At 35.6% G+C, this 25,630-nt stretch overlaps 3 protein-coding genes and 1 long non-coding RNA gene across 8 annotated transcripts in view; 1 reads left to right on the top strand and 3 right to left on the bottom strand.

The window, feature by feature from the left end:
- LOC142619480 (uncharacterized) overlaps positions 1-19,129 on the top strand; it is a 68,138-nt gene extending 49,009 nt beyond the window's left edge. Inside the window, exons 3-4 of the mRNA XM_075792585.1 lie at positions 18,360-18,455; positions 18,897-19,129. Coding sequence (XP_075648700.1) covers positions 18,360-18,455; positions 18,897-19,033 — 233 coding nt within the window. The 3' untranslated portion in view covers positions 19,034-19,129. The remainder of the gene's footprint in view (positions 1-18,359; positions 18,456-18,896) is intronic.
- Positions 2,761-4,762, bottom strand: LOC142620981 (uncharacterized). The gene is made up of 2 exons (XR_012841672.1): positions 4,680-4,762; positions 2,761-3,038 (listed from the first exon to the last, which is right to left on the bottom strand). It is a non-coding gene; the product is annotated as an uncharacterized LOC142620981 (long non-coding RNA).
- Positions 5,202-11,581, bottom strand: LOC142619483 (uncharacterized). Of its 4 annotated transcripts, XM_075792603.1 has the most exons (5): positions 11,219-11,581; positions 9,917-10,025; positions 9,420-9,618; positions 9,094-9,203; positions 8,204-8,682 (listed from the first exon to the last, which is right to left on the bottom strand). In XM_075792603.1, exons 1-3 carry the CDS (start codon positions 11,341-11,343, stop codon positions 9,550-9,552), a joined length of 303 nt encoding a protein of 100 aa, XP_075648718.1. In that variant the 5' UTR covers positions 11,344-11,581; the 3' UTR covers positions 8,204-8,682; positions 9,094-9,203; positions 9,420-9,549. The 4 variants fall into 4 exon arrangements, 3 of the variants coding, with proteins under 3 accessions (XP_075648717.1, XP_075648718.1, XP_075648716.1); XM_075792602.1 differs by lacking the exons at positions 8,204-8,682; positions 9,094-9,203 and adding an exon at positions 5,202-5,791; XR_012841501.1 differs by lacking the exon at positions 9,094-9,203 and having other exon boundaries at positions 9,917-10,112.
- An 881-nt stretch (positions 19,130-20,010) lies between the features above and the next one.
- Positions 20,011-25,630, bottom strand: LOC142619969 (uncharacterized). Of its 2 annotated transcripts, none has more exons than XM_075793384.1 (5): positions 25,257-25,630; positions 23,186-24,445; positions 21,143-21,292; positions 20,881-21,061; positions 20,011-20,398 (listed from the first exon to the last, which is right to left on the bottom strand). In XM_075793384.1, exons 1-5 carry the CDS (start codon positions 25,500-25,502, stop codon positions 20,217-20,219), a joined length of 2,019 nt encoding a protein of 672 aa, XP_075649499.1. In that variant the 5' UTR covers positions 25,503-25,630; the 3' UTR covers positions 20,011-20,216. The 2 variants fall into 2 exon arrangements, with proteins under 2 accessions (XP_075649499.1, XP_075649498.1); XM_075793383.1 differs by having other exon boundaries at positions 23,186-24,459; positions 25,257-25,614.

Here is a 25,630-nt window from a genome sequence, read left to right as displayed (position 1 = left end):
TCAAAATGATTATGAATGCCATTATTTAGAACCTAATAGTTGATTGATTGATGACCTGTTTTCTATATTTTCATCTCAATAATTTATGGGAAATGTCCTTAAAAATAAATGGACAATGAGTTTGATGCTTTGGGCATACTTTAATTGATGGCTTATTTAATTTTTTTTGATCGGATTAATTGATGGTTTAACTATTTAAGATTCATATATATTTAAAATCCAAACAATCAATAAGGAAGTCTTCCGGTTTGCAAAAAGTAAGCAAAGATAATTGGTCTTATGATAAATTAATATTATAAAAGGAAGTATCGAATATGCTATTAGAGTCTCTCTCATCTTCCCCCTAATTTGGCATCTCTAGAACATAACACCCATAAATTCAAATTTTAATAATATTTAGTCCAAAGGCTCATAAAATTCAAAGAAAAAAATAACTAGAACTTTGAGTCTCTTGTTCGAATACCCAAATTAGATCAAATGCCTCTTAACCATAATGGGGTTGCTACGCTACCACCATTGTGATCAAAATCAAAATACAATTATACAAAAAGATAATTCTGAATTGGTGGTTGTTCAAATAATGCTAATTCAATTTTAATACTTTTTTTATAAAAAATTACAAATTTTTAATCCAAAGACTGAACTCTAAGTTCATTTTATTTGTTGTCCAGAGCCTTTGGTCTACCTTATATAAGCCAGGCAAAACTTTTTGACTTAGAAAAACTGTTTCCTAGTGCCAATTTCTTCTCTTCACACTAACGTTGGGCTAAAAACAAAGCTTGTGTGTTGGTGAGGCTCTAGAATCTTGACAAACAATGAGAAGAAATCAACATTCATTTAATGGGAATACAAGACATCGAAATCTAGTACTGTATGCATTGGGTTTTCTTTCTTTGCAGATGGGTGTAGTTTCAGTAGGTACTGAAAGTCTAGATATGTGAGTCTCAAGTCAAAGAATAATTAATGTCTAGTTTGAAGTAGGGTACTATATTTGCAATCCCCTAGTATTGATGATGGAAGAGCCATATAAGAATTAAGAAGCCTCATTAGCCGGAGCCATAAATTTAGCAATTTAACATCACAAAAACTATTTTATTTATTTTACCATTTTATTTTACAAAGCACCTAACATTGGTGGTTTTATTTTAGCTTTTAATACAATAAAATAATATAAACAACACAAGAAAATAATATATGTACTACAATAAACAACCACTACCACCAACACAATAAAATAATATAATTTTTAATAAAATATTTTTTTTATACCATCTTAGCTACAATGATGGTTGTGCATTATAGCTCAAAAGCCAAATTTTTTGGCTTTCCCTCCACCATTGTAGGCTTGCAACATGATTTTTAGTATTGGTGGTACTAAAATGCTAGCAATATGGCATTTTAACACCACCAATACTAATGTTTAAAATCTATTGTAATATTCTAGTATGATAGTGTCTTAGCTTTAGTTGGCTTTTCTCACCTAAAGTCATGCGTCCTTTTTGCTTTAATAAAGACAATAATTTCATAATTAGTAGCTAATAGAGCCATTAGACATCAATTCATGAAACAAAAGTTGATAGTTTGAATCTACATTTTCCTATTCTCTTTAAGACCAAAACTTATTTATATTAACGAAAAAAAAAGCTTCGCTTCTCTATAAAAGAAGATTGTTTTATCCAAGTTTACCAAAAAGATTGACTTATCCAAACCATTGAAACTTTCCATTCACTTTCTAATCCTTGCTCTCAAAGCGGAGATTCGAGAAAGCAACATAGAAATTTTCTCGTTACATGTCTAACACATTTGCTTAGTATTATACTAAAAACCAAAAAAAAAAAAAAATACAAGGATTTTGAGGCTTTGAGCATTTAATTAATTGATGGTTTATTTATTTATTTTTTTACCAGATTAATTGATGGTTTAGGACAAATAAATATTTAAAATTATTGTTAGGATTAATCAAAATGATTATAAATGCCATTATTTAGATTCTTACAATTGATTTATGACCTATTTTTTATATTTCCATCTCAATGCTTTATGGGAAAAGTCTTAAAATAATTGGACAATGATTTTTACACTTTGGGAACTCTTTAATTGATGGCTTATTTAATTATTATTTTAATTGGATTAAGTGATGCTGTGATGGTTTAAGACTCATATATGATATATATTTAAAATCCAAACAATCAATAAGGGAGTCCTCCCGTTTGCACCTTTGCATCTTATAATAAATTAATAATATAAAAAGAAAGTGTTGAATTTGTTGTTAGTCTCTCTCCTCTTTTCCCCATAATTTGGCACTGTCGGTGCGTTATTTCTTTGGACATAACACCCATAAATTCAAATTTTAATAATATTTAGTCAAAAAGCTCATAAAATTCAAAGAAAAATATCCATAATTTTGAGTATCTTATTCAAATACCCAAATTAGATCAAATACCTCCTAATCATAATAGAATTGTTACGCTACTACCATTGTGATCAAAATCAAAATACAATTATATAAAACGATAATTCTGAATTCGTGATTGTTAAATAATACCAATTCAATTTTTAATACATTTAAAAAAAAAAATTACAAATTTATAGTCCGAAGACTTTGAACCTTTAAAGTCTTAAAGTTGATTTTATTTTTTGTCTAGTCTCTCTTAATATAAGCCGGGCAGAACTTTTTTACTTAGAAAAACTGTTTCCCTTTCACACTAACGTTGAAAATTGTTTCCCTTGACAATCAATGCTTGTGAGAAGAAATCAACATTCATTTAATGGGAATAGGGACCATTGTACAAAACTATGGTCCACTATTCAATGGTAATGTATTGACATCGAGTAAACCTTTTAGCATTATTACATGTGCACCATAGTACAAAACTATACTATACAATCCTATAAAAAAAAAAAAACTATATTATACAAATGTTCAAGAAATAACACGCTATAGTGCCGAACAAATCTTCAAAAAAAAAAATATCATCATAATGCCTGCACTGTTTCCTTCAATAACATTGTGCTCTCAAATCTTTTTAAAATGAATTCTGCATTTCAAAATGAACCATATATCATATATTCATATGGCAACAATCAACAAAACTAGACTAAAAATTGAAAATGATGGCTCATTTTAGTATATCATATTTCTGAAACAAAATTCCCAGTAAAAAGTTAGCTATGAATTAAATTACATTTGCTGCAGTGCAGTGTCGGTTGGGTGTATGGTATTACACCGCGTGGATCAGCCCACATGTTTGGTCAAAGCTCATTTATGAGCTTGTCTTCTCAAGCCACACAAAATCAGCAAGCTGACTGAAGTTGAATATGAAATTCTACGGTAAAAAGTTGAATTATGCTAGGACCACACGAAATCATAGTTGCAGTGCAGTGTCCGTTGGGTTGGGTGTACCCCTTGATTAGTCAAAGCTCATTTATGAGTTTGGTAGAAAGTTGAATTATGCTAGGATCACACGAAATCATAGTTGCAGTGCAGTGTCCGTTGGGTTGGGTGTACCCCTTGATTGGTCAAAGCTCATTTATGAGTTTGGTAGAAAGTTGAATTATGCTAGGTGCAGTGCAGTGTCCGTTGGGTTGGGTGTACCCCTTGATTGGTCAAAGCTCATTTATGAGTTTGGTAGAAAGTTGAATTATGCTAGGTCCACACGAAATCATAGTTGCAGTGCAGTGTCCGTTGGGTTGGGTGTACCCCTTGATTGGTCAAAGCTCATTTATGAGTTTGCTATGAATTATGCTAGGACCACACGAAATCATAGTTGCAGTGCAGTGTCCGTTGGGTTGGGTGTACCCCCTTGATTGGTGAAAGCTCATTTATGAGTTTGTCTTCTGAAGTCACACTAAATCAGCTTTTGGTTTAATGCAAAGCTGACTAGAAGCGTGTGAGACACGCCGAAGTTGAAAAGAAGAAAAGATCGGGTGCATCACAAAATTGAAAACTATACACACGCAAGTAGGAAGTTGCGGACTGATCTAAGATTCCTATTTGTGAGATCTTACTGTTTAAGATTATTGTGATTGTGACCAAGTAGAAAATTGTGGACTAATCTAACAAGAACTCACTTTGAAAAAATTAAGTTCAAAAGTAGTCCCATTGGAGCTGCCATTCATGACAATAGAGTTTGAAGACAAAGTCGATTCTTTTTATTTTGAGACTCCAGCAAAATGCATTTTAGACACATTGTCCTCCAAGAAAATCTGTGCAATATTTTAACTCCTTCCAAGTTTGAAAGTAGAACCCAGCTTTCTAGTGTGGTTCCCCCATTCAATTGATTCAATTTAAGATGTAACGTCCACAGGGTTAACAATTTTCCAAGAGATTTTGAGATGGGAGTATGGGGCCATCGAAGAAGTTATCATATTTACAAAGAAAGATATGCAAGATACCTAAATTGGTCTAAGAAATCTGAGATTTTCCCTCTAAGCTGACTATTGGACAAAAAAATGTCAAGGTTTCAAAAATTTAGTTTGGTACTCCGTACTTGGCCTTGTAGATTACTAGAGCCTAAGGAAAGGTACAAAAGTTTATTACTAATTGCTTTTATGCCACTAAATGATTCGTAGAAAGATTAAGTGGGATGTAAAATTGACATTTTTAGGGACCAATGCGTGTCATGAAGTTGGCTTTGAGGCAACCATATTGTTGAAAGAGAAGGGAGCTAATTCATTACCTGAAGCAAATTTTTGTTCCCCTTTGAAGGTTGACACCACTTGTGCAAAAATATTGACGGAAGAAAGATGAGAAACCCACTATTGAGCATTCATAAGAAGATCATTTCCCTACAGATTATGAAAATAAATCTCTGATACATGTCTAAGCTACTGAAAAATGAAACTCCAAATCTTGCAAAAGAGAGATCGAGATGTGTAAGTCTCTTCCAAGTAACCAAAATAGCTTGGAATACCCTTGCCAGTAGAAGTATTAAACTTAAGTATTTTAGTAGTTCTAGCTAGAGTAATGAAGGATTAATCTTGCCACCCAATGGTAATCTATATCAGCAGAATTTGAAATTGCTTGGTGGGGCTCAACCCAACTTTCCAATTATATTGTCACATTAGACTGTAGAAATTTTCTTGAGCAGACTAAGTCAATAACCCATTTGAAGGATTTTTAAGCGCTTTATAAAGGGATTGTCTCTCTTTCTCATTGCAAGTTACATTGGAGCTCCTTTGCATAAGATGGAATGCTAGGGTATTAAAAGAAAAACAAAAGCAAGAGAAGCACAAGAAATTATGAAAGATATAGACATGATGAAGCAATAATTAAGGAAGAATTTCAGTCAGAGGAAACTTAAAACATTCATAGCAAGCCACAAAACAAGCATGTAGTTAAATAGGCTTTTCGCCAAAACTAGTCATTGATGCTTAGGTCACAAATAATGTTTATGCCTTTGTTCATTTCTGCAGTAATTAACCATTGTGATTATTTAAATATCACCTTTGAAGGAACTGTTTACCACCAGCAAATAAACATCATAACTTTCATGTATGCCAGGGTCATAATTCTCTTAAGACTTGTAAATAGGATCTTCAAAGTTCACTAAATACAAAGTTTCTTTCAGGTGGGATAAAGTATTCCATAGTACACTGTTGAGCTCAACTTCCAAGTTGCAAGTTTCATGTTCTTTTTAATTGGTCCAAAATAGATTGTAAGACAAGTTTTCATATTACATAGGCCTTCATCCCAAACAAAAATCTTACTAGCTTTCAGCTGAGTGCTTCTTGGTCATGTCCCCCCTTCTTATAGATTTGAGATGCTTGTTCTGAATTCGGAATTAAGAAACTGCATACCAGTAGCAAATAAATGTATAGGAACATGATATCAAATTTCATTTAGACCAAGGTGCAGTATCTTTTGCAAAAATAATGAAGGAAGCAACATTGCCTAACCAGGTGATGGGCTCACCATCACTGTCTTTATTAATTAAGCACAACCTTTGATTCCCTAAACATCATCTTTTTAGCCGAACGAGAACATATTCATCATAAACAAAATAAAGCAATATTGATTAGCTAAGTAGTTTCCTATATATCTTTTTTTCTTTTCTTTTTTTTAAAGTTGAATGAGATTTATTCATTAGAAACAAATACACTGCAAACAAGACTAGCAGACTACCAAAAAAGAACCAAAACAATACAAAGAGTCCAATCCACAATAAGGATAAAACACTATAGATTACAGGACAACATATCATCAAAAGCAAATAGAAGATAGAAAAATACAAAGGTTAAGAATTAGAATCAAATACAGTCATAGGGATATTTCTAAAAGAACACAACCTTTGTTTCTGGCAGAATTCACAATATGCCAGCTTGATGCCAGTTTATCTAACCTTTAGGACAATAATATTGAATGTAGTTTTTTCATCTTTAAGTTGTTCTCATGCCATTGAGAGTTTTCTCCATCCAAGTTGGATATATAAGAGCAATCCAAGAAACTTCAAAAATGAAAACAACAAAGCTTTTCTGCCTTTTAGAACTCCTATTGCCCAAGCTAACTATGCATCCCAAGTATCAGGTCTTCTAGGAATGGAACAAAGCCTATTAGTTAGAATACCTGGTAAGCTTGAACTGCTACACTTTTGGCGTAGTAAGTCTAATAGCATTTCATGTTGTCCCCCCACATTCAGATTTTCCTGATTTTGTAGTTCTAAATTGACATTTTCTTATACATTGTGATTGATGTTTGCCTCAAAACACTTGCCCTGAATACAAATTACCCATTTGATAGTTAAGTTTGAAAGTTCTTATTTGAATTAACAGGAGAATTGTACAGAAAATTTTCAAACACAAAAATTGTATAGAAAATTTTCACACAGACATGAATCTCTTTAACATTATGGGCTATAGAGAGAGAAATCAAATTGGATCGCCTTTGGCAAGATATAGTCATATAGATTACCACTTTCAACAAATGAGTGCTTGTATGAGCTGAAAATTGATTTTATACTATCAAATTGGATTGCCTTGGACATTTATAGGAAGAAACATTGTATTCATATATATTCTATCTGTCATCAAAGTAAATGATTTCTATTAGAAATTAGGTAAAGCAGATCTAGAAAATAGTCCTAGGATTGTGCCACTTGTCCCAATATGTTTAGTATATCACCATTTATTGTAGAAAATAGTCCTAGGATTGTGCCACTTGTCCCAAAATCATTTCTGTTCCACGAGAAAATTTTAACAAAATAAACAGCAGGTAGTATTTTCATCATCTCTGTGTAAGCTTGCAAGTCCACTTAGTTGTGATGCAATCTGGTGATGATAATATGCTTCGTCCAATAACTATGACGCATAGTATACTAAAATAAATTCTGATATGCATTTCTTGATATTGTTTTCCTATCCTAACAAATAAATCCTATCGTGTTTATTGTAAATCCCTGATGATTTCTATTAGGCAAATGCGGCATTTGGAATGGCTGTGTAATGAATGTAAACTCGAATTCTTGGAGCTAAAAGTAAAGAGGAATCACTGGTTCATTAGTTTCAAAATTGGAGAATCAAGAAGAAGTGGTGGAGAAACTTGGAAGCCCAGATGAAACCTGAGGACTTTGTAGAGTCTCTGCCTGCCAATGGGTGCTGCCCATGATTTGTATTTCATCACTGATGAGAATTTCCAGAAAGCAAGATTCTTTTCATTGCATGGTAATTCTACTTTTCCTCAAGTAAGTCAATATGCATGCTTAAAGAATAATGTTTCTCCTTTGGAATACTGTGCAAATAAATTTTGACGAAAAAATCATAGCAATTTTTACTTCCCAAGTAATGTAACTACTCTCAAAATGTTAATGACACAATAGAACTAGAAATTGGATGCCAAAATAGATTTGGCTTCCAGGCTGAACACTTCTCCTCTTTGGAGGCGTGCAATTATATTGAAGGCCAAAATAATAAACAATTTGGTATGCAATGTTGCCTATGAAAGTTGACTCTCTTGTTTTTCAGGTCAACTTGATACATCAAAAGTGAGAAGTAAGATGGTCTACGCCACCTCCAAAGATAGATTCAAGAGGGACCTAGATCTGGATGACACTCAAGTCAAGTTGAGAGCAACAGATCCTAGTAAAAATGAGCCTTGACATTGTAAAAGGGCAAGCACTTTGTTATTTCACCCTTTTGATGTTTAGCTCTTACTAACAATAATATTCTATGAGCATTTTTTTTTTCAATCCCTTGTCCATTTTATTCTTTAGTGTTGTATGGACTCAAACTAAACCTGTAGAATAATGTCATATAATGAATTCATCTGTCATGATTAGCACCTTTTAGGCTGTTTTTCAAAGTCATGTTTGCTAGCACATAATTCAAACTTCAGAACCCCCAAATTTGTGTGGGTTTTAAAGTAGAGTACAGGCCAATTGGAAAAGCACCAAATCTGTGTTTTAATGGAAAGAACTAGGTACCAAGGATCCATACATCCATTGACTGGATAAAAAAGGAAAAAATAAGCAGCCCATATTAAGGGATAGATTAATAAATCTAGTTGTTTACAGACTTGCTTAAAACTGGAAAGACATAAACAACTAACCTAGTGTTCTATTCTTTTTAGTGCAAAGTGTTTAGACATACCACTCCGTACATAAATAGTTCGTACAGATCATAGGCAGAAATCAAACCACTACGGTGCACATGAACCTGAGCTGCCATTTCGGAAGCATACACAAGGTCCTGCAATAATCAATTGTATTTCCAGAGTAAGCTTTTAGCAAGTTACATGCGCACCGTAGTACAATACTTTATGATACAAATGTGCAAGAAATACTTGTCACAGTGCCAACCCTGTTTCCTTCAGTAGCATTGTGAAGTATGTGGTAGAAATTGAATAATAAAAGAACAAATGAGAAACTAATACAAAACGAGTGTTTTACTTAAAAAAAAACAAACAAAAACTAAAACAAAAAGAAGAAAAAATTGAAGGGGCCATTACCTTAAAGTTTCTCATTATTTTTGTAATTTTCAATGGGCCAAGTATTATCAAAACTCAAAGACAAGGGCATAATAAAAAAATTAAATTTTTTACATGGCAAGCCACAAGAAAATTCAACAGAAAAATGAACAGTGGTAACAAAGTAGAATTACCCTTTATGCAGAAACGCTTGTGTATATTTACAAGTGAAGTCACAAGTACAGGATACAGAAACTCTTTACGTACCCATACGAAATAGCAGAAATACCAATCCTTTAAACAACTGTCAACCACAAACACTCAAGAAGATAAAGAATCCAATATATACAGAAAATATAATACACAATCAAATTAAATACCCTTGAGATTTATTGATAACAACATATACAAGGCCCACCAATCCTTTTTGGCAGCAAAACTTTATCAGGAAATAAAAAGACTTAGAAAAGAATAGAAACAATGTCAAAAATAAGCCAAATTGAGGTATTAGAACACATACCTTGGCCATCACTTGTCAACATTCTATGCATTATAGGGACCAACGTTGGTTCAACTTGGACAAAAAGGTGAGGAAGCCTGCTCACTGATTCAAGAATTGTGCTAATGGCACGCAAACAGCCAACTGCAGCCTAAGCACCAGGACTATCATCTTCATCTTCAGCTTCAGCTGTGTTCATGCACCTCCAAAATGCAGCTGCCTGAATATTCATTAAAAAAAGAAGTTGTCAAGCACTTCTGAATATATGTGTAAAATCAAGAAAAAATGGAGGCTAACAGTACTAAACTCTGGCATAACCCAAGAGCTTAAGGTGCCATCTCCTCCCCAAACTTGTCCACTATAGTCTCCAAAATAAAGACAAGGTCCTCATTCTCAACCTTATTCATAAGTTTAAAGAACTCTAGAACCGAACTAATCAAAATTGCATATTTTAAATCAAAACAATCATAAAAGTGAACAAGTTCAAAAATATATTCCATTTATCATAGCTTACATACCTCTAAATTTCTCACTGAAAGACTATCATATAGATTTGTAAGGTGTCCATTGACAGTAGATGTTGCAGCAACCCGTGCCTGTCTCCCTTGGATTAAAGACGAAGGCTGGCTAGTGTGCATATCAAATTGAGACTGAATAAGCCTGAGTTGTTTCTGCAACTCTAAAGCTTAAGCTTTATAAGCCAAAGTTGCAATCCTAGAAATAAATTACAATTTTTAAGAATTCTTTAATTAAAAAAATCAGCATTGGAAGCAGAATACTAGAATTTCATGATCACTAACCCAAAAAATTGACCACAAGTACATCAACAACAAAAAATTTCATCAGAAGCTAAAAGATTATTTGTCTCCCAACTAAGTGAGGTCCTAGAAGGGGTGGCTTGGATAAGGTTTTACCTTCAGCATCTTTTGCATTAAGTGGGCACACAAAAATGTATCATGTCATAATGAACCTAACACCATGTTTAGTTAATATAATAAAATAAAGTGAAAACCAAATACAACCCAGAAGATAACCATTGGATTTGGATTCAGCAACAAATTAAGACACAGATAAATATCATCCATCATGATTCAAACTTGCTAAAATTTCTGCTCCTAAAATGAAACTCCATTTCATAGTGTCCAAAATCTTGGACTTAAAACCATCAACAGATTAAAATCAGAGAAATAAAGTATCAAAGACCATGTGCTACCTTAATCCTTTGTGCCAAAAGTAAAACCACAAACCCAACATTTAACACTTTACCTCTGTTTCATCTGTAAACCAAAATTCTTGATGTGAAGCTAAGAAGTACTTGAATATGTAAAGCGTTTTTAATTTCTAGAAGAAAGCTTTTATACACGAACACAAGCGTTTCGTTGGTAAGCTTACTGGGAGAGGCTAAAAGTTATGTAATGGCACTCGTTACATCTTTAGATTCGTAATATTTAATAAAAACCATGAAAGAAACCCATTTCAAATGGAGATGAACCTAATACAAAAGTTACAGTTTAAACTTTAAAAGCCCTATTTCTCAAACATGAAAAAGGGCATGCAATAAATATGCATATTTAACTGAAAACGAAACTCATCATCAAAGGCACATACAACAACAATCACTATGATGCAAATTTGAAACCCTAACCCCAAATGAGTTTGATGTAGATGCCTTGTATGTATTTCATACATTATTTGTCAATAAAAGCAAAAAATGTACAACAGCCATGTTCTTATTGGTAAATTATAGAAGCGGTGAGTGAATTTTAGTCCATTGTAGTTGACAACCATATACAAGTAAAAGCAATGTGTAGAAAGAATACCCAATATCTTTCTTCAACGCCAAAAAGGTGCTTCCTGGTCTAGCAGAAAAGGCAGAAATGCTATCATCAAAAGCAAAGTCCAAGTCCTCTCTCTCCCTGTAATCACCCAAAAAATTCAAATTCATTGGAAAATTGCTCACGCCTGTGATTTAAAATAAACGACAATAAGAAACCCTAATTGAAATGGAAAATTGAGAGAGAGAGAGAGAGAGAGAGAGAGAGAGAGAGAGAGAGAGAGAAAAGGAGACTGGAGCGAGACAAGCTTTGCAATTTGCTCTTCTTTTTTTCTTCTTTTTTTTTTTTTTTTTTTTGGGACCAAAGACGATAAAATTTGCTCTTAAACTGCCTTTCGAAGTACCTGCAACTCCCTGGCATAGTTTGGTCATAATTTGCTCTTAAACTGCCCATTTTCTATCACAAATTTTTTTACATTTTTAACTTAAAAATTTTTAACTTTCCTTTAATATATTTTATGGATGAAATTGAAAGTTCTAAAGACAAGCCAAAAGTTCTAAAGACAAAACTCCATAACCGATAAGCCAACTCACAATGAAGAAGTAAGTAGTCTACCGTCTCTCCACATTGGCGGCGCATAATGCACCAATCCACAAAATCCAATCTCCTCAATCTCAAGTTATTACCCGTTATGATCTTATTCCAAGCTGCACACCAAACAAAGAAAGAAACTCGCCTAGGGCCCTTTACTCTCCAAATAGCTTTCCAAGGAAAGACAATTGAGGGACAAACTCTTAATTTATTATAGAACGACCGGATGTCAAATTCTCCATTAGACTTTAACTTCCATCTCATCCGATCTCCAACATCCCTCGGAGGAGTATTAGCTCCCAATAAATGAAGGAAATGCAGCCCTTCATCTATCTCCCAATCCTCAAATTCTCTAATAAAACGAACATCTCAAATTCTTCTCTCCTCCGCCCCCTACCTAGACAAAGAAGCTTCAACATAAATCTCCTTATCAATGGCAATACCATACAACCTTGGGCTGGCTAATTGAAAGGGTTGATCTCCATACCACCCATCTTGCCAAAACCTCACTCTATTCCCCAAACCAACAACAAACTGACAATTTTTGCTGAAATCCTCCCATCACATGTGAATACCACTCCACAAACCACACCCATGAACTCCCCTACCCAGCTTTGAGGTCCAACCCCCTTAATCTTCCCCAAATTTTGAAGCTACCACCCTCCTCCATAACCGATCCTCCTCCTTTCCAAACCGCCAAAACCATTTTCCCAGTAAGGCCTTATTGAAGGTAGTAAGTTTCCTTATCCCTAAGCCGCCATTGGCTATAGGCGCAAAAATTTTATCCCAACCTAAGAGATGAGACTTGTTACCACCCCAAAGAAAGTCCCTTTGCAACTTTTCAATTTTATTAGCCACATGAGTAGGAATGATGAATAACGATAGAAAATAAGTAGGAAGACTAGATAGCTTACTCTTGAGTAACATCAATCGACCCCCCTTAAACAAGTACAAGGTCTTCCACTCTGCTAATTTCCGCTCAAATTTTTCCAAAATAGGATTTCAAATAGAAGGGGAGTAATGTGAAGCCCCCAGCGGCATGCCAAGATAATACATAGGCAAAGATCCAACTCTGTAGCCCAAAATATCAGCCAAGATATGCACATCAACAACTTCCCCTATTGGAACCATTTCACTTTTACCCACATTTACCTTTAAACCTGTTACCGCCTAAAAACAAAGTAACAACAATCGAATATGCAGAATTTGCTCCACATTTGCATCACAAAAGAGGATAGTATCGTCTGCAAACAAAAGATGAGAAACACATTCCCCACCACCCCTCCTACCCTCAACTTTAAAACCACGGATCAAACCAGCTCCCTCCACTCTTCTCAACATCTTACTAAACACCTCCATCATGATCAAAAACAACATAGGGGATAGCGGATCTCCTTGTCTTAAACCCCTTGAGCTACCAAAGAAATCAGCTGGAGACCCATTAATCAAAATAGAGAACTGAACTGTGGATATACAAGTACGGATCCACTTACACCACTTTGCCCTAAAGCCCATTCTGTTCAACAAGTACAGCAAAGCCTCCCAATTCACATGATCGTAGGCTTTCTCGATATCAAGTTTACAAATGACTCCAGGAACCCTACTCTTTCCTCTGCTATCCACACACTCATTCGCAATAAGAACTGAGTCAAAGATTTGTCTCCCACCCACAAAGCCATTTTGAGTCTCAGATATCAACTGATTTAAAACCACTCTCAACTGATTTGCCAAAACCTTAGCCTAGATTTTGTACACACTCCCCACCAAGCTAATAGGGCGGAAATCTCTAATATTAGAGGCGTCATTCTTCTTAGGAATTAAAGCAAGGAATGTAGCATTAACGGATTTTTCAAACTTACAATGTTGAAAAAACTCCTCAAAGACTACAAGGACTTCTTTCTCCACTATTCTCCAACAATGATGATAAAACGCCATAGTAAACCCATCCGGACTTGGAGCTTTGTCCCCTTCCATATCTTTAACAACTTGAAGAATCTCCTCCCTCTCAAACTTCCTTTCAAGCCAAGCCCTCTCTATATCCTCAATACAATCAAAATCCAAACCCTCCACAAAAGGCCTCCACCCCTCAGTCTCCTTGTACAAATTTTTATAAAATTGTACTATTTGATTGTTTACCTCGAATTCCTCTTCAAAAACCACCACATCCACCTCCAAGGTCTTCAGATAATTAGACCTTCTATGGGAGTTAGCCATTTTGTGAAAAAAACTTAGTGTTATTATCCCCTTCCTTGATACATAACGTCCTAAATTTTTGTCTCTAGGAAATTTCTTCCAAAGAAAGAAGATGCTCCACCTGGGACCTCAAATCCGCCCTATGACATTTCTCCCCATCGGTGAGACTAAAATCCCCTTCCTTAGCATCTAAGGTTTTCAACTCCTCTAGTAATTGCTTCTTTTGCCACTCTACATTACCAAACTCCCGGCGATTCCAATGCACAATGTCCTCTTTCAAAGCCTTTAACTTTTTTGCAAGCACGAAACCAGGTGTACCTACAAAGGAATGCCGATTCCACCAGGATTGAACTCTATCCACAAATCCCTCCGTCTTCAACCACATATTTTTAAATCTGAATGGACTTTTCCCCCTTGCCATTCCCCCTGCCTCCAAGAGAATTGGGCAATGATCTGAGATAGAACGGGATAAGATCCTTTGAATAACATCAGAGAAGTGGGATATGAATCCCATAAACTGATTCTTAAAAGGCCTAGATGGCCCACGGGGCCTGCAAACCCTCTCTCTCGAATGCATTTATTTTACAGATTGTAGATTATTTCGCTTTAACTCGATCAAAATTTCTCTTTATTTTAGTATAATTTTATATAACTATTTTTCAAAAATTCTTACCTAAAAATAATCTATTCTAAACTCTATTTCATTAAAATATTAATTTTTTTATAATTATTTTTCTTTCTTCACACACAAAAATTGTCATCCACTCTCTTTTCATTGAGATATGTAAAGAAAAAAAAAACTAAATGTAAAATGAATAGTATCAGTATAAATTTATACGGTTACTATAGCAATTTTGTAAATTTACACATTTTTAACTTAACTAACATGAGTGATTTTGGGGTTCGAAGTGTATTCGCATCAGTTTGTGCAAAAAAATATATCTATATTAACTAAAGAACTTATTTTTTATATTTTACACAGTCACTTTTCAAAAACATCCATGTCGGATTATCTATTCTACATTTATAAGGATTGCTCTGTATCAACAGTTCAAGACACAAGTACTAACTAGTTTAATAATAAATTGCTATTACTAAATTTTAACGCAAAAATATCAGAAATTCTCTTAAATAAGACATTTAATTTGTTTCTTAATTGCAACATTCACTATACGGCTAAAATGGCGAGATGCACTAAATATTTATATTTATATTTTTTGAGAATTTAATGAAGAATTCAACTATAAAATCAAATTTAAAATTATGTATTAAAATAATAACGTGTAAAATTGTGAAATTTTAAAAACTTATTGTAAGTGCACAATTGCACCTGGACCCAAAGATAAACGTGGGCTCAAGCCCAATAAGCCTTAAACAATAAAATTTGTAGAGTGTGGATTTGAAATCTAGTTTAGGGGTATTGGGAACTTGGCAAACAGGCTAGAACACCACAACCGTTGCAAATGATAAACAAATATGACAAAGGAACGTCATCGGACGTAAGCCGAGGACGATTTATGTATTGCTTCTCTTTTATGCCAAAATTACAATCCTTAGTTCTTTTTCTGCTAACTGACAGTTCTCCCTCTCAACACCTTCTTCAAGTCTTTTTATAATAGCTAGAAAGTTTCTTTCTACTGTTCAGGGGTCATTTCCCCATTAATGCGGCAAAGGAGGTAGATGCAGGGTTTTTAATGTGGAGGTAGCAGCCTTTTTCACAGATATTTTTATCACGTAGTTGCTTCTAGAGGGTACTTGGATCCCCCCTCTTACCCAATAGCTTTTCCAGGACGCTGCCTTTAATCTTCTTGGCAAATTACAGGGTGTGTGCCAGGCCCATCCGAGGAGACATTCATCCTCGGACGATTCCTTGGATACCTGTAGTGTAGGCTGGCTCGTGGGCTTAGGGGCCCAATGACAAAAACAAACCGGTACCAATTGATCAAGCCCATAACCCATCTATTTGTTTTGTAAATCTTACCCCCCACACTTATATGACAAAATATTATATTGTAGATTATAAATTGTAAATAATATAAATTTAAAATGCTAAAATTAGTTTTTCGTTTAACCTTCCTAATAAAACTCTGATTCCTCCCTAGTTATAGTGTTTTTTTTTTAAATTTTTTTTATAATAATAATAATAATAATAATAATAATAACATAAGTAGTAACAAGTTCTGGAGAGTAGAGAGAGACAATTCTAGAAGCCGTTAGAACCATTGCACAGTAAACACTGTCAACCGATATCGTCAGACAAGACAACTACCGCAGAGTCTCGACAGACAAACAGAGAGAGAGAGAGGAATGAGCAATAAACAGAGAAGCATCAAGCTGTACTGTCCCTTAGTATCAAAGGCGGTGTGGTTGGTGGTGTGGGACGAGCAGAGACTCGACCTGGGCTCCATAGCTCGGACCTTTGGGCTCGACCCATCAACTCTCAAGCTCAATGGTCACTTCATTAGTAGAGGGGTTGATTTCATAGCCTCCTCAGTCACCTGGAACTCCCTTATTTCTTTCTTCTCTGCCAGAGGCTTCTCCACAGGCAAAAATCACCAAGACGCTCTTATTGTTGATGGCAAGCTTACCAAACTTGGCTCTAAGAGTAAGTTGTTCTGTTCTTTTCTCTTTACTTTTAAAGGGTTTCACAGAGTATATGGGAGAATGAAAGAAAAATTGGTATTTATTATATTTGCTTGGCTTTTCTTTTAACCTATAGGTTGGACTTTGAATATATGGTTAATGTCATATGTTTATTTAAACTTTATTGGAAATAAAGGTTGTAAGTGCACAATTGCACCTGGACCCAAAAACACACGTGGGCTCAGGCCCAATGAGCCTTAAACAATTAAATTTGTAGAGTGTGGGTTCGCAATCTAGTTTAGTGGTGTTCGAAGCTTGATGAACAGACTAGAATGTTACAGTATTTACAAACAATGGACGAATAGGGCAAATGAACCTCCTCGGACGTAAGCCGAGGACGATTTATGTATATTTTCTCTTTTTCTTTTTAAAGATTATAGTTATTTTTCTTCTCTAGTTCCCCCTTTTCTTTAATCTCTTTCCTCTTTAAATACCTCTTCTCTTTCCCTCTTTATCCACGTGCCACACAAATCTTACCCTCAGATCCTCTCCCCTCCTTTCCACCACCTTCTTGAAGTCCTCAAACAATGGCCAGAAGGTCCCTCCTACTGTTCAAGGGTCACTTCCCCATTAATGCGGCCAGGAAGGTAGGTGCAGTGTCTTTAATGTGGAGGTAGCAGTCTTTTTCTGAGATATTTCTCTCACACCGTTGCGTCTAGAGGGTACTTGAATCCCCCTCTTAACCAACGGTTTTTCCAGAACTCTGCCTTGATCTTTTTGGCGAATCCCAGGGTCATCGCGGGTCTGTCCAAGGAGAGATTCGTCCTCGGACGATTCCTCGGACTCTCGACCCATGGGCCGACCTGCAGCTCTAGAGGCTTTTAGTCTAAAACAAACTAGCGCCCATCAATAAAGCCCAAGGCCCAAATACTTACTTAGGTCCTTTCATTCCCCACAAAGGTAATGGTTGCATTATGCTCCGTTGGGTTTCTTCAAAAAATGTGAAAAAGTGAAATAAACCTCTGTTTGTTTTGATTTTGAGATTTTTAGTGAGTAAAAGCAGTCACTTCAAACTTTCATGGTGAGACTATCTGGGAAGGGTTGAGTTGTTTGTGATATTAATTTGTAATATAACGTTGTAGCACTATTGCAAGATGGATTGGATCACAAATGGTTTCAGCAATTTATCCAAAAAAGTGAATGATGTTGTCCAATGGTGTGCACAATGATGTACACAGTCTATCCCAAGTGTGATTAGATCACTTGGTTCTTTCATTAAGATATACTTAGGGTTTTTCCAGGGGTGCGTGATCCTCAAGATGCTGTTGATGGAAGTTACTATGTCGCGGCAGATAAAGTTGATGGTGATAGTACAAGGCCATAAGCTGAAGATGTCAACTTCGTGAAGAATAAAAGGTTGAAGGAAAGGGACACTGGTAAACATTCGGACTCATGGTGATAAATAGATAATGTTTTGGAAAATTAGAATTTCCTAAGCTGCTTTCATATCATGGTCTTTTTTTAACTTTAGCCATACTATACAATATTTGGAATTGATGTTGCAATTATGGGAATTTTTGTCATATGCAGTGAGAATCGTATATTTGAAGAAAACAATAAAAAGAATTTGAGAGTTTGTTTAAAAGGTTATGATAATTAACGACGATCATAAAAAAAGTCTCCAAGTCATTTGTCAATTTGGAATGTACTTGATAATGAAAGATTGGCATAACATTGTGGCTTAGAAAATATGCTTTCTGAAACTATTTTTGCTATGTCTGACACTTGACACTAACAAATCTGTGGTTGGCTCTTTCAGGAGGCAAAGCTCTCCATGGCCTGAGCTCCAAGAGAAAGCAAATGTTGGAAGATGTAAGCCTACTCAAGAAGTTAAAGATAAATGAAGCTGAGTCAGGTACATTGACTTGACATGTGACTTAAAATTCATCTGTATATATTAGTTTTATACCGTTTGTTAATCTTGCTTGAAGTCATCAACTATATGTAATAATTCTCCTTTCCTCCAAAGACATGGAAGCCAGGTGGTCCCTGTTGGATTTGGGTTGAATATTTCTGCTTAGATGAAAGCATTGTCTCTCCCTTGAATCTCAATGGCTACCCACATGATCTCGCCTTTGGCTCATGTTGGAATTTCTTGTTTTTTTTTTAACAGAGCTTGGGTTTAACTAAATGGTCTATCCTCATAATATCTGACCTGACTAACAATTTAATGACCAATATCTTTCTAAATGTCCAACCAATTGCCCCCTTCCCCAGTTACAGAAGATTTGTTTTGTGTTTTGTTTACCATGCAAAATACCAAATTGTAAATGATACTGTTTGGGCCGTTTTGCAGATATTCAAGGAAGAGGAAATGACCTCCCAAAAACCTTTGTACACACCCAATTTACATGCAGTTACATGAGTAAGAATTTGAAGCAGATGCGAGGAGATGAGACAATTGAAGCTTCTCCTTGCAAGAGGATGACATGAGGCTTCTTTTTGTTTCTTTCTCTTTCGTTCTCCTCCATGGTTTCACCCCCTTATAAGTTTCTTTTTTCTTTACTTCTTGTCTCCTGATAGATTGTAGACTTGTAAATGGTTTTAGATGAGGATATAAGCATTGTAAGTTTGTAAAATCTTGTAATTTAATTGCCTTCGATACAAATATAAGGCTTTTGCCACATATATATTGCTTGAAAGGTCTTGTAATTTAATGGCCATTGTTACAAATAAATGTTTGTGATCTACCAACAATTTTTTTTCAGCAGTTTAGAACATGAAATCATTGTTACAAATAATTTTTTTTCAGCAATTTTTTTTTTCATTCTCTTTGCACACATGAAATCATCTTGGGATTCCAGTTTATGGGTTATTTCCTTTGGTCACTAGCAATAAATAAATTCCTATACTGGGTTGAGTTGCTGTGTGTTAAGAGTATATTTTCTTTTTTGTTCTTTTTGCACATTTCACAAACAAAAACATCTTCGGTGTGACTCTACTTATGAAAATAATATTCACATATTAATGCCGTTTGTGCTTGAACTCCATGAGTTTAGCCGTGGATGTTGAAATCAGCTCAATTGGGTAAAAATTGTTTGGACAACTTGCTCTTGGTGATCACCACTTGTACTATTTATATGAAATTATTTGGCAATCAATAACCATGCCTAAACTTGGCTTGCAATTCAGAACAAACTCAATTGAAATAAGATAGGCAGCTTGAAGAGTCATTACAACTTGTCATGTAAAGATAATTTGTGTTCCCCCAGCACTACAAATAACCAGGGGAAGTTATGCATCATCCCTTCATAGAAGAAAAGTACAGCATAGGCAAAAAGAATTGAGAATTTCTGTATAATAAATTTTGAATCTAATAGTGCAAATAAGAATGCAAGAAAGAAGAAATGTACAGCATAGGCAAGTTTGATTCGCTTCACCTAGTTTCCAGTTGCAAACTCAAAACTGTTGAATAGTGATTAACCAGGAAATGAAGGATCAAGGTAACTAATATTTAAAGAAGTCAGTAAATAAGTCAATTCATTTAAGATGATTCTAAGCAAAGTACCCTACACATAAAACTAGGGTGTTAGTTTTGGGTTAGAGGCTCATATTGTACATACTCATTGGCACATTGACATAGTGTACATTGAAATATCTAGTTGGCTTGCTAATGTCATTCAGAGTAGTATTGCCAAAAAACAGCTACGCCAGCCACTATTAAGACTTTTAGTATAAGTTTTGAACTGATGAAGGATGATGAAGTTGAGGGAGACTGAGGGGGTTCCCATTCCTTTCCTTTAAGCTTGGCAGACAACCGGGATAGCAGCTGAGGAAGCTGACCAGCTTTCTTGGAAGCTGCAAGCATGATAATAAAAGGCAAACATTAGAAGCAGGGAAACAGCAAGCCAGTTAAATTGCAGAATATATATATATATATATATATATCTCAAAGACATATGGACAGCTGTTATTATGACCAGTACTGTGTTGCTCCCTCTTCTTTTTTTTTTTCTTTTTATTATTATTATTATTATGACGAGGAATCCCCCTCAAGGTATGGGCCAGTGGGATCGCACTTGAGGGGCAAGCCCTGGATGCCTACACACTCCCACTAAGCAGGTTTCAGGTAAATTGTGAAATGCCTAAACTGGGAGTCGAAACAAGTTTACAATTAGTCCATACACTCTCCCTTGCTGTCAAGGCACCCTAGGTGAGGGTAGTACTGTGTTGCTTACTAATTATTCTACAAACTTGTATGATCACAAATGAGTCAATGATTTATACCGATAGACCCTATTCTTTAAAAAAAAAAAAATAATAAATCAAGAGAGACTTACCTCTGTTTTTCAGAATTCTTTCCTCCTCACCAACACGTCTTCGAAGTACATTGAGCAAAGATCCAAAATATAATGCAAACACCGTGCACGTAATTGTGATGACATTGTAAGGCATGCTAAAATCAGGAGTTGTCAGTGGTACAAGTAATATTTCTGTGTAAGACAACACTGGACTCTTTTCCTGCACCACAGACTCAGACAGATGAATAGGCAAAATTTAAAGCATAAATACAACTGGTGGCATGCAAGGAGTAGATAGTACCTGAAATTTCAACAACATGGGTGACTTGTTTGAAGAGTTATCTTCAAGATACTGCATGCTTGTCTGGAAGTTTGGAAAGATTATTACAGCTGATGGAATGTCAAACCCCTGATTAGCATCTGGAGGATATTCATCGATGTGCAAAAATCCCTATTTAGACATAAGAAGTAAGCAAGAATATCAACAAATTATAATGAAGAGCCAAATGCACACTCAACTTTGGCATAGAGTAATCTCTCTCTCTCTCTCTCTCTCTCTCTCTCTCTCTCTTTTATTTATTTGATATGGAACCTCACCAAGGCAGGGCCTTTCGGACCCACCCCTGAGGAGTAAACTACAGATACACAACCCCACCTGCCTGAACCATGTATCAAGTAATCCAGGGGAACTCCTAGTAGGGATCAAACTCAGGATATTTGGGTTTACAGCTCATCCCAAGCCTCCAACCACTAGGTTGCTCCTTACAGATAACTTTGGCATGGAGCAATCTCAAAGTAAGAATTATAGTTAGGTAGTTCCAATAACAATGCACTAAAGTCCCATCTAATAAATAGGCTCAAAGTAACATTGAGGCAATAAGATCCCCCAATCTAAGAGGCCCAAATTGAAAAAGAAAGCAATGCTTCATGAAGTAAGGAACATTTCTAAGTATAAATAGAATTTAAGAAAAGAAGGTGCATTCAAAGCGAACTACATGGGTTTCCTTTTCAATTTTGTTGAAAGGGCCGCATAGTGTTCCTCACTATTATCATCTTCACCTTCATCAAAACCAGCATATGCTTGCCTTTTTATATCTATAATATACTTATTGATATAAAAATAATTAATGTATGATCATTACTTTGACAAGTCAAACATTATTTAGGCCCTCAAATTTGGAAAATTGTTAAGTCCAAATACAGTGCCAAACTCAGAACTTCTTTGACAAAATGATGCAAATCTGCATCAAGTTTTAAGTAAATAAACACAAATTCCAGTTAAATTCATTGAAGCATTAATAAAGGGCCAAGTATGGAAGATAAGTCCTGGTCATTATAACACATGAAGGATGGCAATGAAATTGAATGAGTAAAAAAAATATCACCTGCTAAATTTCAATGATTGATTTCTTTAAACAGAGCCCTCTCAAGGACACTAAACAGATATAACAGTTTGAATGCATCATTGATATAGGTCCAATATTTAAACGAGTAAAGTAAAATTTACAGTCACATGCGTTTGAATATTGTTAATGATGTCAGATATCCACAATAGAATATTTAAGTTACTTTTTGGGAGAGGTGGGAGTGTAAACAAGCAGAGCAAAGAATTTAAAATTTCAGGATTGATCATTTAGTTTTACTTCAAACATGAGCTAACTTTGAGCTAATCACTTTTATTTTACTTATAAATTTTTTTTTTTAAAATGTAGTACACAATGCACAAAACTCCCACTTATACATGTATAAATATAAATATATATCATATATACTTAAAACAAGCCTCAAACTCACAAGCTTGTTCACAAACACATTATTACGTTTGAGGACGGCTTGTTTAATAGCCGAGCTTAAGCTTAGGCTTGAGCTTGGCTCATTCGCCAAATAAAGTAACATCTTTTTTGATAGATAGAGGGAAAAAACTTATTTCAAGCCGAGTCAGAGCTGTTAGTAAACAGGTTGGTTCATTTACAGCCCTAGGTGGTTGATGAAAGTTCAAACTAGTGAATTCGACAACCTATATTTATAAATAACATTATCAACTTTGTCCATTATTAAGCTATAAAGTCATTTCAATTAATTACCAGGATTCACTGTTAGAGTCACTATATTGACATCCTATGCAACACATGACATAATTGGCAGTGTTTCACTCTAAGCTACAAAGTTATTTATTTATGAGACCTTAGAAAATAGCATTATGCATCTGATCAAAGAAGATCTGTGATTCAATCAGACAAATCCACAGCTTAGATTTAGAAGAAGTTTTTTTATCAGATAAATGAAATCCCCCCCCCCCCCCCAAAAAAAAAGGTGAAGAATAGCCAGATCATATGATTCATACCTTATCAAACTCTAAAGTTAAAGCTGCTGATTTCACAGCACAAGGAAATTTTAGGACCAGCTCCATCACCCCAGGTGATACCTTGTCTTCAGAAGGTGAAACATGCATCTTCTCTACAACATTAGCAATAGCTTGAGGTTTCCCATCAACAAAAACCCGTAGAGTATGATAATAGACCTTAATATACCAAGGCACAACTTGAAAAATGTTGGCTTGCAACTTACAACTGTCTTCACCAATATTAGCACCCAGGAACCCCTCCTCCAAATCTGTGGATATAAAAGATATTGCAATAGTGCCCCTTTGATTCCCACTACCCATTAAGAACCTACTAGAGTGTAATGGTGCTCGTGGACACAACCAAACTACAGGAAACTTCCATGTAAGGCCTAAATCAAATGGCTCAAAGGCACTATACCTCTCAATTGAATATTCATAAAGAACAGATGAGCTCTTCCTATGCAAGATATTTGCTTCTTTAAACTCCTTGTCCGGCCTAACAGACAATTCAAAACCAGGGTTATCCTTCAACCCTCCAGAGCCTACATGATCAGGCCCAGTTATCACATTGTCCTTCTGCAGATTCTCAAGCTCAGTGACTAAGCCTCTCTCAAGTTGAAGGTAAACATTACTAGACTTTGCAAGAACACATCTTCCTGAGACTTTCCTCCCAAAAATTGAACTCAAAGACCAGCTTGGTTGCAATTTTGTTTCACTCAAAAAAGTTTTACTCGTTTTGTGACTATTAGGTTGAAGAACAACTGTAAGTGCTTGTTCTAGTACAATTCCTGATTCCACGCCACTTGAATGAGATTCAGATGAGGTCAAGCGCAACCGTTGAGAATGATAAAATCCTCTATATATGGAAGGTCTGTCCAATAAGGCAGAAAGCCCAGCTTTGTCTCGACATGGAAGTAGCTTCAACCAGGGAGTTAGGTTCTCGGTGCAAACAGCCTCACGGGGTAATGTACCATACCTCAGACCGCCTGAAGATGGGTGGAAGCCCCATTCATGAGCAGAATAAGTTGTAGAAGATTCTAGGAAGTTTATGGAAGCACAAAAAAGACCTGAAAGAGTATGGGTTAAATTCTTCCAGGAAGCATCAACCTGATCTTTAGGGACATCAAAGACAGCCCACAACTCTACTCCAGGAGGCTTTGCATTGCTGCTTGAGATGGGGTCAAATCCACCCCAGCGATCATAGTTCCATCGGCCTTGTGTGAAAGATAATTCCATTTCCTTAACGTGAAATTTCTGAACCTGTCCAAGCAATACTATTTCAGGAGTTATTTAGAATATTCAAGATATTACAAAAATTCACCTTAATTTTAGGTTGAGTCTGTTCTCTGGGGGCAAAGAAAAACAAAAGAGAAACCTAAGGCAGCAATTAGTATTGAGTAATCTTAGGAAAACAATATTTTTCACAACTTTTATGGCTTGGCCTGTTGTGATTAGAGCAACATCACTCCCACTGGAGTCCACCCCCACTAACATCTCTTTTATAATGCACCAATCACAACATGCCATACAAGTAGTTTCGAAAAATATTGTGTCCCTAGACTTATTGATTAGTATTACCTTGTCTTTGTTTGCCAATCAAAGGTACCAGAAAGGGAGGGTTGCGTTTTCATCAAAAAAGGCAAGAACATTATGAATTGCAACCCCATTGCAGTCAAGGTCTTCACTTGAGAATAAGTTAAAAATGTAAAGTTGAATTTCAAAACAGCAAATGGTCACAATTTCCAGGATATGTAATTGAACAACAAAAGACTTGTAGTCAAGTGTAGAACATTAGTCACATAGCACAAAAGTAAGTTGTCCCTCCCTAGTCCCTATATCCAAAATGGGTATTACTTATCTAATTCAGCTTCCAAAGGGGCAGGTTATTCAGCACTGCTCCAAAATGGGTCCAATATCAAATGCTCAAAAAACCCAACTTGGAATTAACAAAGAAAGCGAAAAGCAAAAGACCCAGATGACCAAAACTACAAGATCCAACAAAATTTCTCAGTTTCTCATTATAAAAAAAGAAAAAGAAAACAGAGGAGAAGGAAATGAAATAATAACATACAAGTTGAGCAATGGCTTTGGGAAAGAGGTGGTGGTGGCGGCCATGGGAGGTGGAGAGCGGAGGAGCTGTGGTTTCGAAGTGGAAGTGCGCCAATACTTTCCGATCAGGCAATGGTTTCAGAAGCAACTCTTCCGAGAATTCTTCTTGGAAAAAAACCGATCCGAAGACGGCGAAGATTGTGGAGAAGCAGATTTGGAAGGAGAGTATGAGAAGGATTGAGTGAGTCCTTCTTGGAAGATGGGCCATTGAGTGAGGACTTTGGACGTGAGGATTCTGTGTGAAGCTATAGAGAGTCCGCCATGAGAGAGAGAGAGAGAGAGAGATGAAGAATGGAAGAGAGGGTGTGTGAGTTTCAACTTTCAAGCTGTAGGATT

Source organism: Castanea sativa, chromosome 12 (assembly GCF_040712315.1).
Source record: "Castanea sativa cultivar Marrone di Chiusa Pesio chromosome 12, ASM4071231v1".
Taxonomy (NCBI): Eukaryota; Viridiplantae; Streptophyta; class Magnoliopsida; order Fagales; family Fagaceae; genus Castanea; species Castanea sativa.
The sequence above is the reverse complement of the archived record's forward strand: the minus strand, read 5'-3'. Positions and strand labels throughout refer to the sequence as shown.